At 35.4% G+C, this 23,611-nt stretch overlaps 1 protein-coding gene across 2 annotated transcripts; it reads left to right on the forward strand.

Moving 5' to 3' along the window:
- The first annotated feature begins 357 nt into the window (after positions 1 to 357).
- Positions 358 to 6,064, forward strand: LOC147277498 (uncharacterized). 2 transcript variants are annotated; one of them, XM_086253804.1, is made up of 6 exons: positions 358 to 482; positions 578 to 714; positions 2,417 to 2,594; positions 3,431 to 3,521; positions 3,891 to 3,983; positions 5,359 to 6,064. In XM_086253804.1, exons 4-6 carry the CDS (start codon positions 3,456 to 3,458, stop codon positions 5,767 to 5,769), a joined length of 570 nt encoding a protein of 189 aa, XP_086109930.1. In that variant the 5' UTR covers positions 358 to 482; positions 578 to 714; positions 2,417 to 2,594; positions 3,431 to 3,455; the 3' UTR covers positions 5,770 to 6,064. The 2 variants fall into 2 exon arrangements, with proteins under 2 accessions (XP_086109930.1, XP_086109931.1); XM_086253805.1 differs by lacking the exon at positions 3,891 to 3,983.
- The last annotated feature ends 17,547 nt before the right edge of the window (positions 6,065 to 23,611 follow it).

Consider the following 23,611-nt stretch of genomic DNA (forward strand, 5'->3'; position numbering starts at 1 on the left):
GGTTGGTCGCGTCACTACAACAAAAGTTTCAATAGATATCACCCATTTTATATCAGATGTGAAATCAACTGATATTGTAAAAATTATAATATCAGATAATTTTTTAGCTGATTTCTAAACTCTATTAGAAATCACATGATTTTTTTCAACTGATATATATTATTTCTTTTTTTCTAAGAATTTATAAATATATCAGTCTAAATTGTCAACTGATATTTTAACATACCACTTATAATCTTTTTGTCCCAACACTCAAACACTCCTGATATGTAATGTTTTTTCTCACTTAAAATTTTTTTTCCTACCTAACTCCCAACACTTAACACAAATTCTATATACAAAAAAAAAACCTAGGTCTATCTCAGTCACTCTCGATCAGTTCTCACTTTTCTGTCTCTCTCTCACAAAGTCACAACTCGCAAAAACTCTCTCAGCTCAGCCTCACACACTCGCCATCGCCGTCGCCACTCCCAGACTTCCTGGTGAGTTCGTCTGTCTCTCTCACTCTCACTTTTCTCTCTCTCTCTCTCTCTATCTCTCTCTCTCACCCTCTGACTCTTAGCCTCTCCCTTCGCAGACGCACTTCTCACTTAACCAGTCGCACCCCAGCCTCTCTCTTGCCGTCGCCGCCGCCGCTTCAAGATCCTCTCGACAGATGGTTGCACTAGGACAAGAAGATCGAGAGCAATACATCCTCAATACATGCTCTTAGTGGTAAATATCTTTAACTTTCCCTGCATTCTCTTTCTTCCATTCTTCTCTGTCTTCAATTCTTCTGTGTCTTCCAATTCTGTTTATTTATGGAAATTTATTTGGTGTATTTTATTTTTAAGCTTTTAATTTTTTCAATTTCTAAGAATTTCCCACATCAATTTTGGGTCTGAATGAGGTTATGGCTGTGTTTTGGGATGGCTGGGTCTGTGGCTTAGAGCATTTTTGTGTTTGATTTTGTGGTGGATTTGGGTTCCACTGATTTTGTGGGTCCGATTTAGGTTTGAGGTCTGGACCTGACCCTTGAGGACCGGACCTCCAGTAAGGTTGGTGTTTGAAATGTACTTATAATGTGATCTCTTTGCAAGGATGAGGTGCAAATTTGTATGATATTTTTTGTATAGTATTCATGTATAAAGGTGAGAGCTTTTGATTGTGGGATGTGAACCTAATAATGGGTTCCCGTAAACAAACAAAGTCATCCTCTCAACATACTGGCATTTCGATCTCAGGAAAGTGCTTCAATTTCTCTAATTTTCTCATTCATTATGTTTTTATTTTTGTTTTTTGGAATTTATGACCCTCTAATTCGATAACCCATAATTTGTTTTGTAGTCATGCTTGACATGCTATAATTCTATCATTTCGAGACTTACTGAGCTTTGTGAGTGTGTTTAGTTTAGTAGGATGCCGATAAAACATGGTGCAAAATGTTTTTTCTTTTAGTTTAGATAAGTAATATTTTCCAATTCAGGTTTTCCTGTGGTATTTCAGTTAAAAAGTTTCTATATTGGAGATATGTGCACCAAAATATCTACCTTTGATGGCCATTCAACTTATATACTTGCACTTTCAAATGTTGCAGCACTTTCAAATCATCAAATGTTGCAGTTCCCCCTCTATCTCTCTCTGTCTCTCTGTCTCTCTGATAAATTTTGTAACTTTCATTTTTGTTAGAGTATAGAACTTCACCTGTAAAATTATTTTGCCTTTTGTCTTTTGTGTGCATGATTTGTCAGCAAAGTGCCATTATTATCTGAGATTAGTTCTGCATAAATTAGAAAGAAAAAGAAAACAAATTATATGTCATCGCACTCTAACAGACAGTGGACACTTTAGGGTCGTATCCATATCAAATACTTTTTGCTGATTCCATACAAGCTTATTCCATCTAGTTAAATTTCTTAAAGCTGATCTGATCTGAAATGAGTCAAAGTTAATTAACAAATGCTACTTTCATCAAGATTTTGTCCTCATGTTCATTGCAAGATTTGTTTTTGAGGGGTTGCATGCTGACATTTGTCTATAGCACTTGATATAAAGCTGGAGATCCTTATTTATGTTTTTTCTCTCATATCTTCTAGTTGTGGTTGTGGGGAATATTCAATAGACTAATACCCTTGGTGTTAGTTTCACTTTTTCCTTCTTTTTTTTAATTTTTAATTTTTAATTTTTTTATAATTTATGCTTTAGGAAAATTGACTTTATGAATCTGATTGCTAAACTGTGCTGAAGATATTTTTGTTTGTATTTCAAGCTTTTATGGATCACTGAAGAGATAGACATCCTGACCCTTTTTATCCTTTTTTTTCTATAATTACTTAGTAAGGAAGGGATCATGTATTTTTAATTCCTTCTGTAAACGAAAATATGTTTAACCACAGTTTGTTATTAATATTAAGTTCATACTTTTTCTTATTTGTAGGAAGTTTCTGGTGCTCCAAAGTTGCTGAAATTTTCATGGACTATTTGTAAATAGGAGTGTTCTTGGCTCTCTTAGCCACTCTCTTCATTTCAAGGATTAGAATTAACTGCCAGGAGTCTTGGAGTTGCCATATCTTGAACAAGGATAGCTTGGGAATTTTGTTGTTGATAAAGCAATGGTATAGTGACCATTCTTTTTGTATCATGCTTTTTGCGTTGTGTCAGGGAATTGTCCTTTCTCAATGTTGTGACTTTACCTTTTGATTTGTTAAGTCAATCTTGTGCTAGATGATTTCTCTCCATTGTCATTTGCTTATTTTTTTAAATTTAAATTAGATAACCGAATTGCCTATTGGGTATTAATATTTTGAAAAGGAATAAAGAAAAGAGATGCAATGAATCTAGAATATCTATGAAAAGAATATAAACCTTGAGAGTGCTTTTAAAAATTATAAAATAAGTTAATTATTACAATTTCTTTGGTTTGTATGATCATAAAGGAGACTGCTTCATGACGATTGCATAGGCTTTGAATGAAATGGTATGTGTTCTCCACTTCAGGATAGTCATATCATATAGGAATTGAAAGATTGCAGGAACATTACTTCTAAATTGATTAGGTATTTTTCCAAATCATATGCCACGCCTTATGCATTATGGATGCTTTATTTGAGTAGTTACCACAACAAACTGCTAGAGAAATTTTTTTTGTTGCCATCTCTCTCTCTCTCTCTCTCTCTCTCTTTCTCTCTCTCTCCCCCTCCCTCCCTCCCTCCCTCCCTCCCTCCCTCTCCTGCCTTTTAAATAATGACAAATTAAAAATAAATTTGATGGTTCCAAAGGAGGAAATTCTTGTTGTATGGGTGTTTTTATTATGTATTAACAAAGGTCGGCATTTTGTAGCTATCAGCAAAGGTTTTCTAAGAAATTTATTTGTTCAAATTAATTTTCCTATATGCATTAAACTATGCACTAATGTTGTATATGTCCTACTGTTCCAAAAATATTTGAGCAGGGAAACACTGTTGTTTGCTTGCTCTATGCTCCATGCTCGGATCTGCTCAATAATAAGGAAATCTGGCAAGAACATAGAGGAATTGAAAAAGGTAAGTTCAGCTGCATTATGTCACATTATTTCTGATCTACTTGGTTAGTCCTACTGCACATTGTACATATATTAGGCCTATATATATACCCACATGCATGTGCTTACATGAGGTCAATTTGCTTATATTATTTATACATATGTATTCTTAATACTGTTGACCCAAAGCTTCTATCCCACTATATCTGTACATATGTATTCTGAATACTGCAATTGAATTGTATGCTTTCTTGTGCTATTTTGTAACTGTTGTGCACTCTTTTTCAGAAACCATTCACCAACTACCAAGAGTATATATTCAGTTGCATGTTTAATTTTTTGGTATTTTAAGTATGTATTCAATATATTTTTCATTTGTTGGCAAATTTAGGAGGGTCAACAAATTACATATATTGAGAATTGGGGCAATATCTATAAGAGCAAATCTGGCAACTGGAGGGACGAGAAAGCCAAGGAAAAACATGTAAGGGATTAATTACACAAATCTGCTAGGCATATGACTAAATCCTTGTGTTTGGAGTAGTTTGTTTTTAATAATTATAGGGTCAGTTAATGATTGCAGCTTAATTGAGAGTCTTTTATGATTACCAATCTGAATGAGTCTTAATCTTAATTGCAGCTTAAATTAATTCATGAAATGTCTCTTAATCTTAATTATATGGAGTAATTTTTAATGAACTATAACAGACAGTAAGCATGCCACATAATTTACATAAACAATAGATTGGAGATTGGCCATTTTTATAGTTATCATTATGGGAAAGGTTTCTTCAAAAAATGGGAAAGGAATATAAGAATCAAACGGTTAGAAATTCTTGATCATCATAGTCATCTTAGATGGAATGATAAGGGATACATGCATTCATTAACTAACAGGCAATGCTTTGAACATCCTACAAATTTGGTGCACATTTGAAACGTTTGGTGAACTGGGTAGGCAATATACACATATATATATACTGGAGTTGGTATAGGAGTTTAGCTAAAAAACTCACCTGCGTTTATGGGAACAGGGCTCCAGCAGCTATGGTCATTTTATAGGATGTGGTTTCGAAGCCTTTGGTCTTTTTCAGGAGACCACAATTCGTTTCTGTGCTTTGGCTTTGGGTTTTGCTTATCTGATTACTTGCAGCCCATTTTGCCACCAATAGAAGAACTCTGCAGCTAATTGTATATATATGTGATCTGAATTATGAGAGACAGCGAGAGACATGCAGAGAGCTAATTAAGTTAGGCTATGATGGGGTTGTACATGAAAGAGCAATGAATAGCTGACCTCTGCTTTACTTGGGCATTCAGTTAGCCCCTAAATTGTTTTTCTTCTTTTCTAATATAGTTTGTTATACCTATTCACATTGAACAATCAGTTGAGCTTGTCAGATGGTTACCAGAAGTGAAGAATTGCAAATTTACTTTTTGTGGTGTTTTGCAGTAATTAAAATACGTTGTGAAGAATTTTTGTAGTCTTTTTATGACCCTTTAGACTTGTTTCTTTGTTTGTGTTAAGGCAACTATCAAATATGTGTGTGTGTGTGTGTGTACTGCAGCAAAGAATTTTCCTTTTCTTTTTTAGAGGGATTGCATTATGAGGAAAACAGTGTACAAATTGAGCATGTTGATATTGTTGGGTATGCTTTTGAATAGTTCTTCACAACAATAATAAGGCCTTTTCTATTTAGTAATTACTGCTTCCAACCTTGAAATCCCTAATTTTTGGTCACTTGAATATTCAATGGTAACCTTGGGATTATTTAGATAAGGAACTAAATGGAAAATAGAGAAATTGTTTGTTTTGTTCTTTAGCTCAACTTTGGGATTTATTTCTTCTTGTATTGTAGGATAAGATGGTGGCAGAGTTGATTGAAAAGAAGAATGAGCTGGCTGAGAGTGCACCTGAGGGTACCCCACTTGAGGAAATCATTGTACCTATTGAAGATCAGTTGGAGATCTTGGGGAGAGGAGTTGGGGTTGCTAAAGGTACGACTATTCGAGGTGTGGGATATGGTCCTCGCCGAGAAACTACTTCTCACATGCATACCACATCAATTGCTTTAGCTGCTGCAAGAGATGAGAAAATTGAGGAGCTTACAGGAAAGGTGGAGGAGCTTACCTCTTATATTATGCAGATGAAAGATGAGCTTGCTGCCATTCGAGGTTCCCAACAAAACAATTCTCATGGTGTTTTTGGTAATGATGTTGGTGAAAATGATGACACCTTTGATGATCTTGAGTATATTAGGTCTACTTAGGCTGTTACACTTTTACTTGTGGATATGGTATGTGTTTTGGGTATTTTGATATTGTGGTCTTTTGGCTTCATGCAGACCATTTGGTAATCATTAATTAAGTTAGATGTGCAGTAGAAGTGCATTAGGTATGTGCCAAATCAGATCTACATGCATTAGGTAAAATGCTAGCTTTCAATGTTTTTGAACTGTTTATAAACTTTGCTCCTTTTGAAGTGTAATTAGATACTTCGATCCTAGATGAAGTGTTCAGATATTTAGGTCCCTTTGGCATGTATATATTCATAGGCTTTGGTCCTTTTGAAGTGTTGGAACACTTGTGTATGTGTAGGTTGTATGTTACATTTAAACTAAAATTATCTTTATCTTTATTTTAGTATTTGTTTCATATTAATATTTACATAAATTTCATTTATATTTTATAATATGATTTAAAATTTCTATTAATTTATAAATGAAAATATAATAAAATGAATCAAAAAAATAAAGAATATGAATTAAATACAAAAAATTGGCGACAAAATTAGCTTTCCTCGTCTTTGACAAATTCATCATTTTGCGACAAAATGAACATAATTGGCATCAAAATTTTGCGACGAAATGAATATAATTGGCGACGACACTTGCTGCCAAACATGTGTAGTTCGCGCCATATCCAGGAAAATTGGCGACGAAATTTTTACAATAGGCGACCAATTTTGGCGCCAAAATTTAAATCTCGCACACTTTTTATTGGCATATTGGCGACGAAATAATGCTATTCGGCGACGAAATATAAGTTCGTCTCAGAAAGTAATCCACGACGAAATCCTTTTTTCTTGGCCAATTATCAAGGGCGACGCCCTATAGGCGACGAAACGGGCGACGAAATATTTCGGTCGCCAAACGTTTTTTGCGACGAAACAGCAGTTTTTAACGACGAAATCGGTTTGTCGCTAAATGTGATGTTTCTTGTAGTGTGAATTCACAAACTTTTTCATGTTACTCACTTTAGTCTACTTCGTCAAATTAATTATTTCCAAATTTTTGTACGTGAAAAGTATATGACCAAATTCACTTAAATTTTTCAGGTCCATCTGCTTGTCACGTTCAAATTAATGACAAAAATTGAAAAAAAAAAAATTTGTGGAGCTAATTGAAGTGAGTAACGTGGAAAAATTTGTGAACTCAAGAATCTTAAAAGTAGAGTTCGCTGACTCAAGTGAAACTTTAAGTGATTTTATTTATCGTACTTAAATTTTGACCTGAATTGTAATTTAATACATAGACAAATCTTAATTAATTTAGTCCAATTGAGTATCCAAATTTTTATTTTATATCTAATAAGTTATTAGTCCAATATTTAACAACCAAATCAACAAAAGTGTCATGTCCGTGGCAAATATGTTCTTCACGGTATTAATTTAAGGTGCACAATTGGTACCTTTGGAAAAACTATAATGTATAATCAATAAATGTACAGTCATATGGTGTAATCAGTTCATGTGTTATAATATGATAAGTGAACGACAAATTTATACTCCTAGAGTTTTATAGGGTACAATATTAATAACGATGAGTTTAACATGTATTTATACCACGTGGTAGTATATTAGTTATACTAAATATATAATGTCTCGTGTCTTTTGGGGACGTGGCACTTTTGTTAACCAAACATAAATTAATTGATTTAAGAACTTAATTAATCGACCCAAATAAAAGTTTGGGTATTCATTTAAATCAAATAAAAATTTGGGTACTAAGTTGGGATATAGTCAAAATTTGAGTACCAACATTGCAAACCAAAAAAAAAAAAAAAAAACCTAGAAAGAAAAAAGAAAAAGGAGGGAGAGATAGAGAAAGAACATAAAAGGCCATAGTGCGATCAAAACTATGACATGCAATACACCAAGCAGCTGCCACCTAGTAGAGATTCATCTGTACTGACATATGCCTTAACCTGAGTTGCAGAGTCAAACCCATGAACTCTCCCAGCTCTTTAATTCCAAGAACTAATTCCCGTTGACAAATTTATATCCCATTTGATACAACCTTATCCCTAGCTAGTTCGTACCCCTCATCTCCAACTCTAAGATTATATTCTCATAGCCAATCAATTAATTCCGTTATCCTTGGGAATTTAATTATGTATATGGTGGGGACAGATTGTTTTGTGCTTGGCCCTAACGACCGAACCTGCACTACTCCTGCCTATAAATTTGTCAATAAGCTGCACATTGATATGCAATTAAGTTGTAGTGATTCGAATGAAATTGGTTGATACACAAGGATTGATATGCATGTAGTTGGTCTAGTCTTTCATGGAGAGTTAGAGAGTAGATATGAGCCAGGAACAAGTTGCCGGCAGCGCACGCAGCCAGTATATGTGCAAAGCAATGTCGGCAAACTAGTTCCTGGCTCTGTTTGCTCTCTTTCTTGTCATGGAAGACGCCGGAAACCAACGTCATAGATTGCCATGCATGCAATCTATGATTTTTGGAGAGGAGAACGTGATGATTTTTTATTTTTTAAGCAACCATCTTAAGCAACCATATATGTTCATTTGAAATTGATAGCAGTTGTTATGGTCCAGCATTGAGGAACTTAAAAACTCTTTTCTATAGCTCATTCTCAACTTCGAGGTCTACTTCTTCAAATAAGTTTATTGCAGCCGACGTTGCATTTGGTAGCTTCAGCCCCATTTGATGCAACACATAATTGATTCGAATAATTAAATTTCCAAACACGTACTACTCCATCAGTTATGTCAGATTTATAGAATGATGCAATCATGGAAATCCATGAAGAAAATCAAGGGTTTAGTCGATCCTCTCATCCTTTAGAAAAAAAAAAAATAGAACGTAAATAATTAATGTTATTTCTTATAGGATAAGTAAGCACAGTGTAGCAATATTTCAACTTATGCTCTAAATTATTAAAAAAAATTAATCGTGCAAAATAATCATGAAGATATATATATATATATATACAAATAAATTTACTTTGAATTAATTAAGTTACTAATTTTGCCAAAGATGGGCTTTTCTTTGCAGTGCATTAATCCTATTTGACACATGAGTTTTTAAGACTAATTGCATGTACGTACCGCCAAGGAATGAAATTTCGACATTTTCGGCGAAATTTCGCTGAAAATTTCTTTTTTTGGGTCACCAAAATTTTATCACATACCCAATTATTTTCGGTAATTGTTTCGGCGAAATTTCGGTTGGGTTTGGGGGAAAAGGGGCTGGGTTTGGGGAGAGAGGGGCGAGGAGGGGCTGGGTGAGGGGGGGTGTGTCGGGGATGGGCTGAGTTGGGGGGAGAGAGGCAGGGGGGCTTGTGCTTGGTGGGGAAGAAGAAGAGGGAGAGTCATGGGCAAGGAGGAAAAAAAAGGAAGAGAGAAAGAAGACTGTGAAGAAGAAGAGAAAGAAAGAGAGTCACGGGTAGGAGGAAGAGGAAGGAAAAAAAAAAAAGACATGCGAATAAACTGTCATGCCTAGGTAGAGGAGATAGGATTTGATCTAGGTTACGATTTATTGACAGGAAATGACAAAAAGCAACAAGATCCTATCAACAATTTTAACTAAAATGGAATTCAATTCCCACCACTGATGATCAAGCAAATGAATGACCATCATGGCATCATCAACGTATATTGCTTACAAAGTTACAAGTTAACTTAAAAGTAAAAGGAAGGAAAGAAACAAAAAAGAAAAGAAAAGGAAGGAATGAAAAATTTAAAAAAAAAAGAAAAGGAAGGAAAGAAAAAAAGAAATAAAAAGAAATAAAAAAAGAGAAAAAAAAAGAAAGAAAAAACTTTTGGGTTGATTGGGGTTTGAGGCTTTTGGGTAATTAGAAAGAAAAAAAATGGTTTAGGGTTTCGTATAGTTGTTTTTAAACCCTAAACTCTAATACACTTTTATATAAAAAATAATTAAAAATACCCGAAAGGGCCTAAATCATAATATTTTATATCATATGGTCCATATTTTAAAGAATATACAGTATATAGGGTTTTAATGCATAGATTATAGAGTATAAAGAGTATTAGGGTATATAGAGTACGTATCTAAGGTTTAGTATTAGGGTTAGTGTATGGATTATATAGTATAAAGAATATATTGATTTCATTTATTCATTATATTAATTTTGTTTAACAGTATTTGTCTCCAATGCGTATTATATTCATCTTATATCACATGAAATATATCTATTATATAATTTGGTTTCTTTAATGTTTTTTATTAATATAGTAGATAATATGTTAAATAAACATATGGTCAAGTTTCATTCAAAATTTCCGTCGTTTTTGTCTAATTTTGTCGAAATCGAAATTTTAATCAAAATTTCTACGAAAATTTCCGTCGAAATTTTCATCGAAAATTTACTCGAAACCGAAATTTTACTCCTTGCGTACCGCTATCCCCCATTGTACCCAAAAAAAAAACCTTTTACCATTAATTAGGTCCCAATTTTTCTCTTACCATTTCAGTTAATCATCTTCTACCCAATATCAGTCTTAGTGTCTTTCATAGCTCTTTTGCAACTTTTCAGGTGATGTATATTAATTTTATCTAATCCTATGTTATTGGAATGTTAAAAGGAGTACATAATAAAATTACGTTCGATCGATGTTAATTTAATTATATATGTTCTTCTAGTATGTGCATTTAATGGAATGTTGCCACTCTAATATACATATAATATATATATGTAGGAGAAAGAAAGTTTAACTAGTTGATGACAACAATGTAATTGATAAAAATCAGCGACGTTAATTTCCGTTCCACAGGTTTGGAAAAATGGTTTGTTGTAAAGCCTTAAAATTAATTAAGTTACAACTGAAAGTTCATTTAACCAGCTCGAACTCATTAGCAATTAACCAATAATTATTAGCATTTAAAAAAAATTTATTGTATGTGACTGTAACATTATGTGGCAAACTTATTTGATGTATAATTCACTTCATTATAACACATGTACAATTTTTAAAATAATTTGGAAAGCTGTTACCACACAAAGTCAGCAAATTTTTTTTTAATTAAATAAAAATCCATCAAAATTTGAAAGGGCTCTCACAATTAAGAATATTAAGAATATAAATTCTCACAATTTATATGCACTTTGCCACTTTCGACTTGTGATGGCATTTTTACCAACAAAGAAAAAGAAAAAAATATGATGGTGAAGAACTAATTATTGGTGTTTTTATTGGTCCATCAAAAAAATTATTGGTCAATTGCTGGAAGTCTGGAACTGGAGCTAGTTAAATACGTACACTTTCGATCAGTTTTAGCTCTTATGGCTTAATTCATAATCATCCATTTTCCAAACCTTCAAAAACGGAAACCTCAATTTTCTCATTTACATTGTTGTCATCAACTAATGAATTTACTTTCTTTCTCCCACATATGTATATTACAGTCAAAACATTTCATTGCATGCACATTAAAGAGAAGAACATAAATTAACATCAAACATATATTATTAGGGCAGCAATGTTATCATACTTGAAGAACATCCAAAATATATTATTAGGTACTCAATTAATTAACCATGCCAATATTGAACCACAAAGCGTGCACACATATTGCCATCTTAGCCTTTCCATTCGCCTCCCATCCGGGCTCGCTTCTTCGCTTTGTTCGTATGATTTCGGCTGTGACGTCCCCGAACATTGTATTCTCATTCCTCAACCTTGCTAGTTCCAATAGCTCCCTCTTCTTGGAGTCCAATATTAGGGGATTCGATAGTATAACGCCTTACAATATATGGGATGGCTTGCCAGAGGGGTACGTGTTCTCTGGCAATCCATTGGAACCAATTGAGATTTTTCTTAAGGCAGCTGTTAATTATAGCAACTTGGGCTCAAATATTTTAGGGTGGTAGCTCTATTTTTATTGATCGTTTATATTTAGATGATTCGAGAAGTAAACAAGGACCGAACCAAACTGTACTGCTTTTCTGTATTCTTTGTTCATGTTTTTTCTTTTTTTCTTTTAGATTTAATGCATTTCTAGCAACTTTGTGCAAGGATATGGGATTGCCTAATCTGATATAACATCTATAAATGAAACCATGGAATTTGTAGAAATGTAATTAACTGAATCATTTAAGGCAGAAATGCAAAGTTCAGAATAGTCTGAAAACTGGACATGAGATCACTTCTGGCCATCACCCTCTGGACATGATATCAATATCTCAATGGGAATATGATCTTATTGTCAAATGACATGAGAAAACTACCAAAAGCAATCCAGCTTGCTAATAGAAAAAGTGGTTGAGAATGTGACTTTGTCAATTACTACTAAGTTTGCTATCATTGCATTAGGCATTGCAGGTCATCCGCTCTTCAACCGCTTGCTACTTTAAACCGGCCACAAACATACAGGGAAATGTGGCCAAACTTCTTCTGCATATCATGCCCATAGACATGGAAGCAAAAGGCATAGCCACTCTCACGAAAACCGGCCACCATTGTTGTTTGGACAACAAAGCTATAAGCTAGAGTGTGTAAGCCTCAAAAGTGTTCTTCTCAGAGGTGTGGATCAGAATGCCAGCCTAGTCCTTTGAAATCAAACTTGCTTGGTAATCATGATTGCATGGACACGGATGAAATTCATCATTGCCCAAGCAGTGATGACTAACAAGAGGCAAATCATTGTGATCAAGGAAGCTGCACGAATGCCAGTCATCATCTGAAATCACACAATGAACAAAGCCATGGTTGTTTGGGCCCTGACTACAATAGCACATGCGCAGAAGATGGTTGCAAAGACTCAATTGGAAGGCATATGCATGGCAATTGCATGTGTAGAAGGTGATGGACTGCATGTGGAAAAACATTTGGAGGAAGGCCAAAAATTGACAAGTATTGGTCATTGCCACTCAACCCATTGTGGCAAAGATCATAGTAGCAATAAAGCATCTGTGGAAAAGTGGTCAGCACAAACTGTGATGAGCATATTGATATTCATGTACTGGCCGGGTAGTGAGAATGCAGACTCAATGCCTATGCCTTCTTGCATCAGTTCAGGGACAAGAGATTAAGTGTTGCTTGAAATTAATTGGAGGCAATTTGAGCTTGTGTGTCAAAGAACCTAGAAGTTGGTGGGTGCTGCAAAGGCTACATGAAGAAATGTTGTGGTTGTCATGGACATATTGGGTCTAGGCCGTCTTGCTTTCAAGGTTTTTTATCAGAAATCTCTATATTATAGATGTAACTAATTGCATATAAGGATGATATATTTCTATGCTTTTTTATTGATGAAATTAAGCATTAGGAAGAAAACATAAACATTGATCAATAAGTTGAAAATGTTAATATATATTTTACTTTTAAGGTACAGCTACATGTTTTACAAAGATACAGTGTGTCATAACCATTTTTTTAAACTATCATATCTGATGGCAAACGAACAGTACTTTCACCTTAATATACAGAAATGTTATAAGAAACAGACAAAAAATGCTATAAGAAATCGGTCATTACTACAATTAAATTAAAATCTCTGTTCGGTTTTTCAATGTTAGTACAAGAAGAAAAGTCCACCTAAACAAGTTCTGTACTTCTATTACATTCATAATAGAAGGCTTGGCCAAGTGGCCTCTTAATCCCATTAGCAGGCTTGGTATTTTATCATGTTACAGGCAAAATTTCGCCAAAATATATATTTTAAAGATAATAAGGGGGGCTAGTGTAATTGAGAGAGAGAGAGAGAGAGAGAGAGAGAGAGAGAGAGAGAGAGAGAGAGAGAAAAGAGAGATGAGATCTCTTTAGAACATAGCAATCATGCAATATAGAGTCAGATCATGATCGACTAGGTCTTGGGTCTGACATGAGAACATAGAGAACCAAGCAGAACCAACAACAACTTGCTGCATATATGCATACCCAATTAATGACTGTATCGGTAGATCGATGAGGCATATACATAATAATTGTAGCTAATTATTCACCTTCAAATATTGCATGCAGCAGCAAGTCATTCTTGGCTCAACTCCACTCTCTACCTCTTCATGCAAGACACTCAAAACTGAGGCCCTTCTCCTTAAAATTCAGATTTTTTCCAAATGATAGCTTATTTTATAAATTACTGTCCACATTTTGAACATATTTATAGGCCTAGCTAGCTGCTAGATCATCATCGATCAACCCCAGTTGACCAGTGCATGGGATTCCATATCTAAAATATTCTAGATCAGATAGGCCAACTTAATTCCCCAAAGAGGAAATTAATTGACCTTGCAATTGCATATGTGGGTCCACTATCCAGCTATATCCATGCAACTAGCTAGCTGATCCTATTATAGCTTCCACTTTCGATCTGTTGCCTTCCAAGAGAACTTAATTCGCGTTAAAAACTAGCTAGATCTACCTGCAGGCCCTACTTCATGTCTGCTGGTAATTAAATTGTTGTTGATGATTATCTTGGGTAATTTAATTATATGTGAAACAGTGAAAGACAACTAATCTAATTACTCACAAAGGACATCTGGTTATATTATACTTTCCAGGACAAAAATTACCGCTTCCTATTAAGCGCTCGGCATTGCATCGGCGTCTAACATTAACTGCATCCCCTAAAACATACTTAAACACTAACTTCGAATTTTCAACTAATAAATCTCCTAAAACATATTTAAACACACTATATTAATTAAAAACTTTAATCAACCTCACAAATATTAAGATTCAAGTGAAAAAAAAAAAAAAAGAGCAGCAACTGTAGATGCAAATGTAGTCGAGTGGAGAGACCTGAGGTCTGTTAGCTGTACGCTTGCCTAGTCAGCAGCCATCCTAGTCAGCTTCTGTGTTAGCTGTACGCTTGCTTAGTCAGCAGCCCATCTGTCAGCTTCTAGAAGATTAGTTTGTTACATTAGCTGGCAAGTTAGTTATGGAACTGTTAGAAGTCAGTTTTAGCTTTATAAGCTCTTAGACTGTATCATTTTTCTGTAAGAAAATTAATGAGAATTCTCCAGCTTATTCTTCGTTTTCTTACATATTTTCTTAGCTACCAATCACGAATTTTTCTTGCTCAATCTTGGTATCAGAGCCACTGATCTGTGTTCGTTGCTGCGATTGCTCTGTTACTACGTTGCTGCGATTGCTCTGCGATTGATCTGACTGCGCTCTCGATCTCTGATTTTGTAAGCTTTCTCTGATTTGATCTTGGTCTTGTTCTTGTCAGTTTTTCGGTTTCTTTTGCGAAGTTTAGCCAACGGTGAATTCTTGAAAGATTTTAGTCTTGTTGATTTGCTGAAGTATTGGAAAGAATGAAATTTTTGGAAATCTTGAAGTGTTAAAGAATGAAATGTCGGCAATCTTGAAGTGTTAAACAGATCGAAGTGTTGTGCTACAGATTAAAGTTGAAATTCTGTGATTGAATTGATCATTGCTTGTGAATTTTGTCTTGAAGTGTTAAAGAATGAAATGTCAGAAATCTTGAAGTGTTGGACAGATTGAAGTGTTGTGCTAAAGATTGAAGTTGAAATTCTGTGATTAAATTGATCATTGCTTGTGAGTTTTTCTCTCTCGGAACTGAGTTAATTGTTGCTATTTGTTGAAGATTGTGAAGTTGGACTTGATTGCTACTCGATTGCTACTTGATTGCTCACTGATTGCTATTCGATTGCTACTCGATTGCTACTTGATTGCTCTCAATTGCCATTTGTGTTCCTTTTGTGATCACCATGACTCCTATATCTCTCCTTCCTCAAATTTGCACTTTAGTTCCTGTACGCTTGGATGACTCAAACTACATGGTTTGGAAGTATCAAATAGAGACTATGCTTCAAGGTCATGGTCTTATGGGTTACATTAATGGTCAAATTCCCTGTCCTCCCAAATATGCTTTTGCTGATGAAAATGGTGCTAATGCTGCTGTCACTCAAGCTTTCTTGGACTGGGAGCAAAATGATAAGGCTTTGATCACTCTTCTTCTTGCTACTTTATCAAGTGAAGCTTTACCTTGTGTTATTGGTTGTGAAACCTCTCAAGAAGTTTGGGAGAATCTGCGAGATAATTTTGCTAGTCTTACTCGCACTCATGTGCATCAATTGAAGACTAATCTTCACAATATTAAGAAGGGTAATGATTCTTGTGCTCAGTACCTGAATAAAATCAAGTTGGCACGTGATGCTCTTGCTTCTGTTGGGATTTTCTATTCAGATGAGGATATTATAATCACTGCTCTTAAGGGTCTTCCTTCTGAATTCACAATGATGAAGTCTATTCACAGGCATCAGAACATTAATTGTACTATGAAGGAATTTCGCATCAACCTTCTTGCTGAAGAAGCTTCTATTTCTGAGAACTCACAAGATGTAGGTTTTACTCCTTTGTCTGCAATGTTAGCCAAGCAAGAGTCTTCTCCACCATCTTCTGGTCAGCCTGATGCTCCTTCTTCTCAGCATCAATCCTCTGCTGTTCCTCCTTATCAACCTCCTTTTATGAGGGGTGGAGGAAGGGGTTCATGGCAGAATAATACCTATCAGGGTCGAGGGAATTCTTTTGGAAATAACTATGGCAGAGGTTTTGGTAACAATGGCAATGGCAACTATGGCAACTATGGCAGAGGTTATGGTCCTAATACTAGATATAATTCTACTTTCAATGGTTTTCATGGTCAAGGCAGTGGTAATTTTGGAGGCAATGGTAACTTTGGCCATAGACAACATGGTAACTTTGGAGGCAATGGTGGTTCCTTCACTAGCACTGGTGGTACAAATGGTCAAGGCAATTTTGGATATAGACAAAATAGTAACTTTGGTGGCTATGGTGGTACCTTTGGTGGAAATGGTGCTTCTGGTTCAGCTCCTCAATGTCAAATTTGTGCAAAGCATGGTCATTCTGCTGCAGATTGCTTTCAACGACTCAATATTAGTCCTTTATCCAAGCATATTGAGCAATGTCAAATCTGTTTCAAGAAAGGGCACACTGCTCTTGATTGCTTTCATAGAACCAACTTTGCTTACCAAGGCAAAGGTCCTACTTCCACTCTCACTGCTATGAATGCTTCTCTTCAGCCTGATGCAACTGTTCAAGATTTTTGGTTAACTGATACAGGAGCAACACATCACATGACCGCTGATCTTTCTTCCATTTCAGCTCCTCAACCATATTCCACTTCAGATACCATTACTGTTGGCAATGGCGAAGGCTTACACATATCTCATTCTGGTTCCTCTTTTATTCCTACTTCCTCAAAACCTTTGCATTTATCCCAAGTTTTTCATGTTCCAAAGATTTCTGCTAACTTGCTATCTGTCCATAAGCTTTGTCTTGATAATAACTGTTCTTTTCTTTGTGATGCTCACTCTTTTTGTATCCAGGACAAGCTGACAGGAGCAATACTCTTCAAAGGTCTGAGTAATCATGGCTTGTATCCCATTCCCAAGACAGTATCTTTTCCTTCCTCTGTTCCCTCTTCTCCTATTCAGCAAGTTTCTCCTTCTACAGCCTATCTTGGACACTCGGTCAAGTCTTCTCTTTGGCATAGACGATTTGGGCATCCTGCAAATGAGATAGTTTCTCAAATGTTGTCCAAATCTCAGATATCTTGTACTTTAGATTCACACCTGAGTCTTTGTGAGTCTTGTTTAGCTGCTAAAATGTCAAAGCTTCCTTTTCAGCTTTCTTCAAATAAATCTGTAATACCTTTTTCAGTCATTCATAGTGATGTTTGGGGTCCAGCTCCTGTTGTATCTTTGGATGGATTCAAATACTATGTTTCTTTCATTGATGAGTGTACACGATTCCTTTGGCTATTTCCAATGAAAAATAAGTCTGATGTCTCTTCTCTTTTCATTAAGCTTCATGCCTTTTTGTCTAATCAATTTTCTGCTAAAATTCATATTTTACAATCTGATGGAGGGGGTGAATATCAAAACAAAATTCTTCATTCTTATCTTGCTTCTCATGGTATATCTCATCAAGTTTCTTGTCCCTACACACCTCAGCAAAATGGCTTAGCTGAAAGGAAGAACAGGCATATTGTTGAAACTGCTATAGCCTTGCTTAAGGATGCCTCTTTGCCTTCTATTTTTTGGTCTTATGCTTGTAGTACTGCTGCATATTTGATTAACAGAATGCCTACTCCAGTCTTGAATCATAAGTCCCCTTTTGAGTCAGTTCATGGCACCTTTCCTGATCTTCATCATTTAAAAATATTTGGTTGTGCATGTTATCCTCTTCTGAGACCATATAATCACTCTAAATTTCAGTCTCGCACCACTCAATGTATCTTTTTGGGCTATGTTGCAGGATATAAAGGCTATCTATGTTTTAATCCTGCTTGTTCCAAATTTTATATTTCTAGACATGTTGTTTTTGATGAATCTGTTTTTCCTTATAAATCTTTGACTTCTTCTTCTCTTGATTCTCCTTTGCCATCTTCTTCTTCTGCGTCTCCTGTTGTTCTTAATTTTTCCATTCCCTCTTCGGTTCATCCTCCCACTGCACAACCTGCTTCTCCAGTTGTAGCTTCTCCAGTTGTTTCCTCTTCAGGTCATGGTACTCAGTCTCCTATTGCTCCTGCTCAAGCTTCTTCAGGTACTTCTTCTCACTCTTCCTCTCATTCTAGTGAGCCTATTATTTCTAGTGAGCCTATTACTTCTAGTGAGCCTCCTATCTCTCATTCTAGTGAGCCTAATGTTTCTTCTCCATCGATTTCCCCACCTGCCATTCATCTTGATATTCCCATTTCCTTTTCTCCACCTCCTCTCTCTAATATTCATCCTATGCAGACTCGGTCCAGGTCAGGTATTGTTAAGCCTAAAACTTATCTTGCTCACTCTCCTGTTGATTTAACACTTGTTGAACCAAAGACTTATGGTTCTGCATCTCGCATTCCTCAGTGGCAGCAGGCCATGCTTGAGGAATTCACTGCCTTGCAGAAGCAAGGTACCTGGTCTCTTGTTCCTCTTCCTCCTCACAAGAACCTTGTTGGTTGTAAATGGGTGTATCGTATTAAGAAAAATGCTGATGGTTCCATTTCTAGATATAAGGCCAGGTTGGTTGCTCAAGGCTTCAGTCAAGAGGCTGGTTTGGATTTTGATGAAACATTCAGTCCAGTAGTCCGCCATTCTACTGTTAGATTGGTTCTTGCATTGGCTGCTCAATTTGGATGGAAATTGCGGCAATTGGATGTCAAAAATGCATTTTTACATGGTCTGCTTACTGAAGAAGTTTATATGAAGCAGCCTCAAGGGTTTGTTGATGCCTCTTATCCTCATTATGTCTGCAAGTTAAATAAGTCTCTCTATGGTTTGAAGCAGGCTCCTAGAGCATGGAATGAGAGGTTTACTTCTTTTCTTCCTAGTCTAGGCTTCAAGGCCTCCTTTGCTGATTCTTCCTTGTTTGTCAGAAGTGATGCACAGTCCAAGTCCATGGTTCTTTTGTTATTGTATGTTGATGATATTATCATCACAGGCACTGATGATTCTGTCATTTCAGCTGTTATTAAGGAGCTTTCTTCTGAGTTTGAAATGAATGATCTGGGAGAACTCAACTATTTTTTGGGTTTGCAAATCACTAGGACTTCTACAGGTATCTTTGTTAATCAACAGAAATATATCACTGATTTGCTTAAGAAGGCAGCTATGGAGGATTGCAAGTCATGCTCTACTCCCTCTATTCCCAATCACAAACTACTCAAGTATGCTGGCACACCTCTTCCTGATCCAACTTTGTTCCGAAGCTTGGTTGGTGCTTTGCAATATCTTACATTCACCAGGCCTGATATTGCTTTTAGTGTCAACACAGTCTGTCAATTCATGCATGCTCCTACAGATGTTCATCTTGATGCTGCTTATCGAATTCTCAGATATCTCAAGCATACTATTGATTATGGCATTCATTATCAAAAAGGTACTCTTGATCTTCTTGCCTACAGTGATGCAGATTGGGCTGGGGATCCCAATGACAGACGCTCCACCACTGGCTATGTCATTTTTCTTGGCTCTAATCCCATTTCTTGGTGTTCAAAACGTCAACCTACTGTCTCCAGGTCTTCTACTGAGGCTGAATATAGGGCTCTAGCCTTCACTGCTGCTGAGTTAACTTGGATCAGGCAGCTTCTTTGTGATGTTCATGTCTTCCTTTCTGCTCCTCCTCTGCTTCACTGTGACAATCTGTCTGCCATTGCGTTGTCTTCTAATCCTGTATTTCACTCTAGAGCTAAACACATAGAAATCGATTTTCATTTCATTCGGGAGAGAGTCATTCGAGGGGATATTCATTTGGATTTTGTCTCTTCCTCTCAACAAACTGCAGACATTCTTACTAAAGCATTGTCCTCTCCCCACATCAAGTCTCTAAGACCTTATTTATTGTTAGGCAATGAATTGATATGGGATTCTTTTTCTCTACAGAGAGAGATCTAGAGAGAGAGAGAAACAATTGGATGCTCTAAGTCCTTCATGATATTAGAGCCTTGTTCACCCATATGACGAGTGGCCACACTTACGTACTCCATGTCACCTAACATATTTGGCTTAAGTGACCCACATATGTACTAATGTGGAGCATTTTGTCCTACATTAAAAAATTATAGCCTTTTATATCTACAAAATACATATATTATACCTTATATAAGTGCTTCTAAGGGTTTTGGGTATGCCTCTCCTCTTAATTAATGTGACTTAGTTTTGAATTAGATACTCTATTTCTTTCGGTGCATAATTAGTTGATCGACTTGTATTTGTCATCAGATAGATCATTGACCACTTGGTTAATCAAATATGAATTCATTCGTGCTTGATTGCATGAACAGATCAATAGTAATGCCAACTGAGGAATAAAGTAACGATACGGCTATCACATTGCTAGTTTAAATCAGTGAAACATTTCAGATCGAGAACGACATCTTGCTAGCTAAAGCTTTGTTCTCTATGTCTGATCTGTTTGAATTTATTCCATACCTTTTTGAGGTGGCCGGGATGGATATGTTTTCAGATTGATATGAAAATAGCTAGCTAGTGACCTTTATCATTCTGGATTAATATATATTATCATTTCACCATGAATTAATAGGCAGTTTAATTCCTAAATTATATATAGTACAAACCCTCTCTACAATATTATGCATGACTCTAGAAGAAATCATGAGTAAACATAATAAATTTTCATGGTCTCTTCAAATGGTTGACAATAGAATCTCATCACATTGGAAGTACATATAAATTATTAATACATATGGACTTCGGGCCACTCATTACTAATTAATTTTGAGTTGCACACTTAAATTACCTTTTACATTCTACCAGTGTGGACAATCACCATGTTAGAAATGATCACTTGCTCGCCATAAAGCGGGGAGAGCAAGAAGCCGGGAAATTCTTCGCTCACCCAACAACCCACTTACTACAGAGCATGGAATTAATTTAATGATCGTGACCGTCCATTTTTTAGGTCCATCCTTAAAGGTTGTCCTTGTAAAAAATCAGTCAAATCGATAATTGTTTGGTCTTCCAAACTTTGCAGACAAATACAGTTCGTCATATAAGGTTGAATAATATATGTTGACAGTAATACACTGGCTAAATAGTTTCTGATTTGGATAATTTTTTGCAAGGGTGGTTTTTGAATAATGCCCTAAAATATAGACATTTTCAATCATTAAATTTGTTGCTGGGTGACTAGGTGAGCGGGAAATTCCCCGCTCTATGGTGAGCGAGTGATCATTATTGTACCATGTTATACTTATATATGCGTCTACGTGCACATACTTCATGTTTGTCACCCAATATAATTCGTAAGAGTTAATTATAGCAACAGTTTGCAAATTTTACCCCAAGTCTCACTTGAGTTCGCGAACTTTACTTTTTTTATTCTTGAGTTCACAAACTTTTTCATGTTACTCACTTTAGCCCACTTCGTCAAATTAATTATTTCCAAATTTTTGTAAAATATTTGCACGTGAAAAGTATATGACCAAATTCACTTAAATTTTCAGGTCCATCTGCTTGTCACGTTCAAATTAATGACAAAGATTGAAAAAAAAAATTGGTAGAGCAGATTGAAGTGAGTAACGTGGAAAAATTTGTGAACTCAAGAATCTTAAAAGTAAAGTTCGCTGACTCAAGTGAAACTTTAAGTGATTTTATTTATCGTACTTAAATTTTGACCCGAATTGTAATTTAATACGTAGACAAATCTTAATTAATTTAGTCCAATTGAATATCCAAATTTTTATTTTGTGTCTAATAAGTTATTAGTCCAATTTTTAACAACCAAATCAACAAAAGTGTCATGTCCGTGGCAAATATGTTCTTCACGATATTAATTTAAGGTGCACAATTGGTACCATTGGAAAAACTATAATGTATAATCGATAAACGTACAGTCATATGGTATAATAAGTTCATGTGTTATAATATGATAAGTGAACGAAAAGTTTATACTTCTAGAATTTTGTAGGGTACAATATTAATAACGATGAGTTTAACATGTATTTATACCACGTGGTAGTATATTAGTTATACTAAATATATAGATATTAATGCTATTTTGTTCCCCAGACTATTACACATCATGTATCAATTTGCTCCCCAGACTTCTAATTTGAAAAATTAAAGACCCTGACTTTTTCAATTTTACCAATTAAGGTTATTTTGTCAATTTATACATTTTTCATCTAAAATGTCAAGATGATCAACCAGAATTTAGCAAGAAATAAAAGAGGAAAAATGATGCATAAGGAAAAAAAGATAAGATCTAAATTGAAGGGACCATTTTGCCCTCAAATTAAGATTTAGATAAAAAATGTGTAAATTGACGGAAGAACCTCAATTGGCAAAATTGAAAAAGTCAAAGTCCTTAATTTTCCAAATTAGAAGTCTGGGAAGCAAACTGATACAAGTGTAATAGTTTGAGGAGGAAAATGGTATTAATCCCAAATATATAATGTCTCGTGTCTTTGGGGACGTGGCACTTTTGTTAACCAAAAAGAAATTAATTGATTTAAGAACTTAATTAATAGACCCAAATAAAAGTTTGGGTATTCATTTAAATCAAATAAAAATTTGGGTACTAAGTTGGGATATAGTCAAAATTTGAGTACCAACATTGCAAACCAAAAAAAAAAACCTAGAAAGAAAAAAGAAAAAGGAGGGAGAGATAGAGAAAGAACATAAAAGGCCATAGTGCGATCAAAACTATGACATGCAATACACCAAGCAGCTGCCACCTAGTAGAGATTCATCTGTACTGACATATGCCTTAACCTGAGTTGCAGAGTCAAACCCATGAACTCTCCCAGCTCTTTAATTCCAAGAACTAATTCCCGTTGACAAATTTATATCCCATTTGATACAACCTTATCCATAGCTAGTTCGTACCCCTCACCTCCAAATCTAAGATTATATTCTCATAGCCAATCAATTAATTCCGTTATCCTTGGGAATTTAATTATGTATATGGTGGGGACAGAGTGTTTTGTGCTTGGCCCTAACGACCGAACCTGCACTACTCCTGCCTATAAATTTGTCAATAAGCTGCACATTGATATGCAATTAAGTTGTAGTGATTCGAATGAAATTGGTTAATACACAAGGATTGATATGCATGTAGTTGGTCTAGTCTTTCATGGAGAGTTAGAGAGTAGATATGAGCCAGGAACGATTTGCCGGCAGCGCACGCAGCCAGTATATGTGCAAAGCAATGTCGGCAAATTAGTTCCTGGCTCTGTTTGCTCTCTTTCTTGTCATGGAAGACGCCGGAAACCAACGTCATAGATTGCCATGCATGCAAACATACCACAGGCAATATTACTTTGCGTTGTTAAGTACTTAATTAGTTGCAATTAATGTCTAAATGTAAAGGATCTGTACGTATATATGTACTTAATTACATGTAGGTTTTTGG

Source organism: Dryas octopetala, chromosome 8 (genome assembly GCF_963921425.1).
Source record: "Dryas octopetala chromosome 8, drDryOcto1.1, whole genome shotgun sequence".
Lineage (NCBI taxonomy): Eukaryota > Viridiplantae > Streptophyta > Magnoliopsida > Rosales > Rosaceae > Dryas > Dryas octopetala.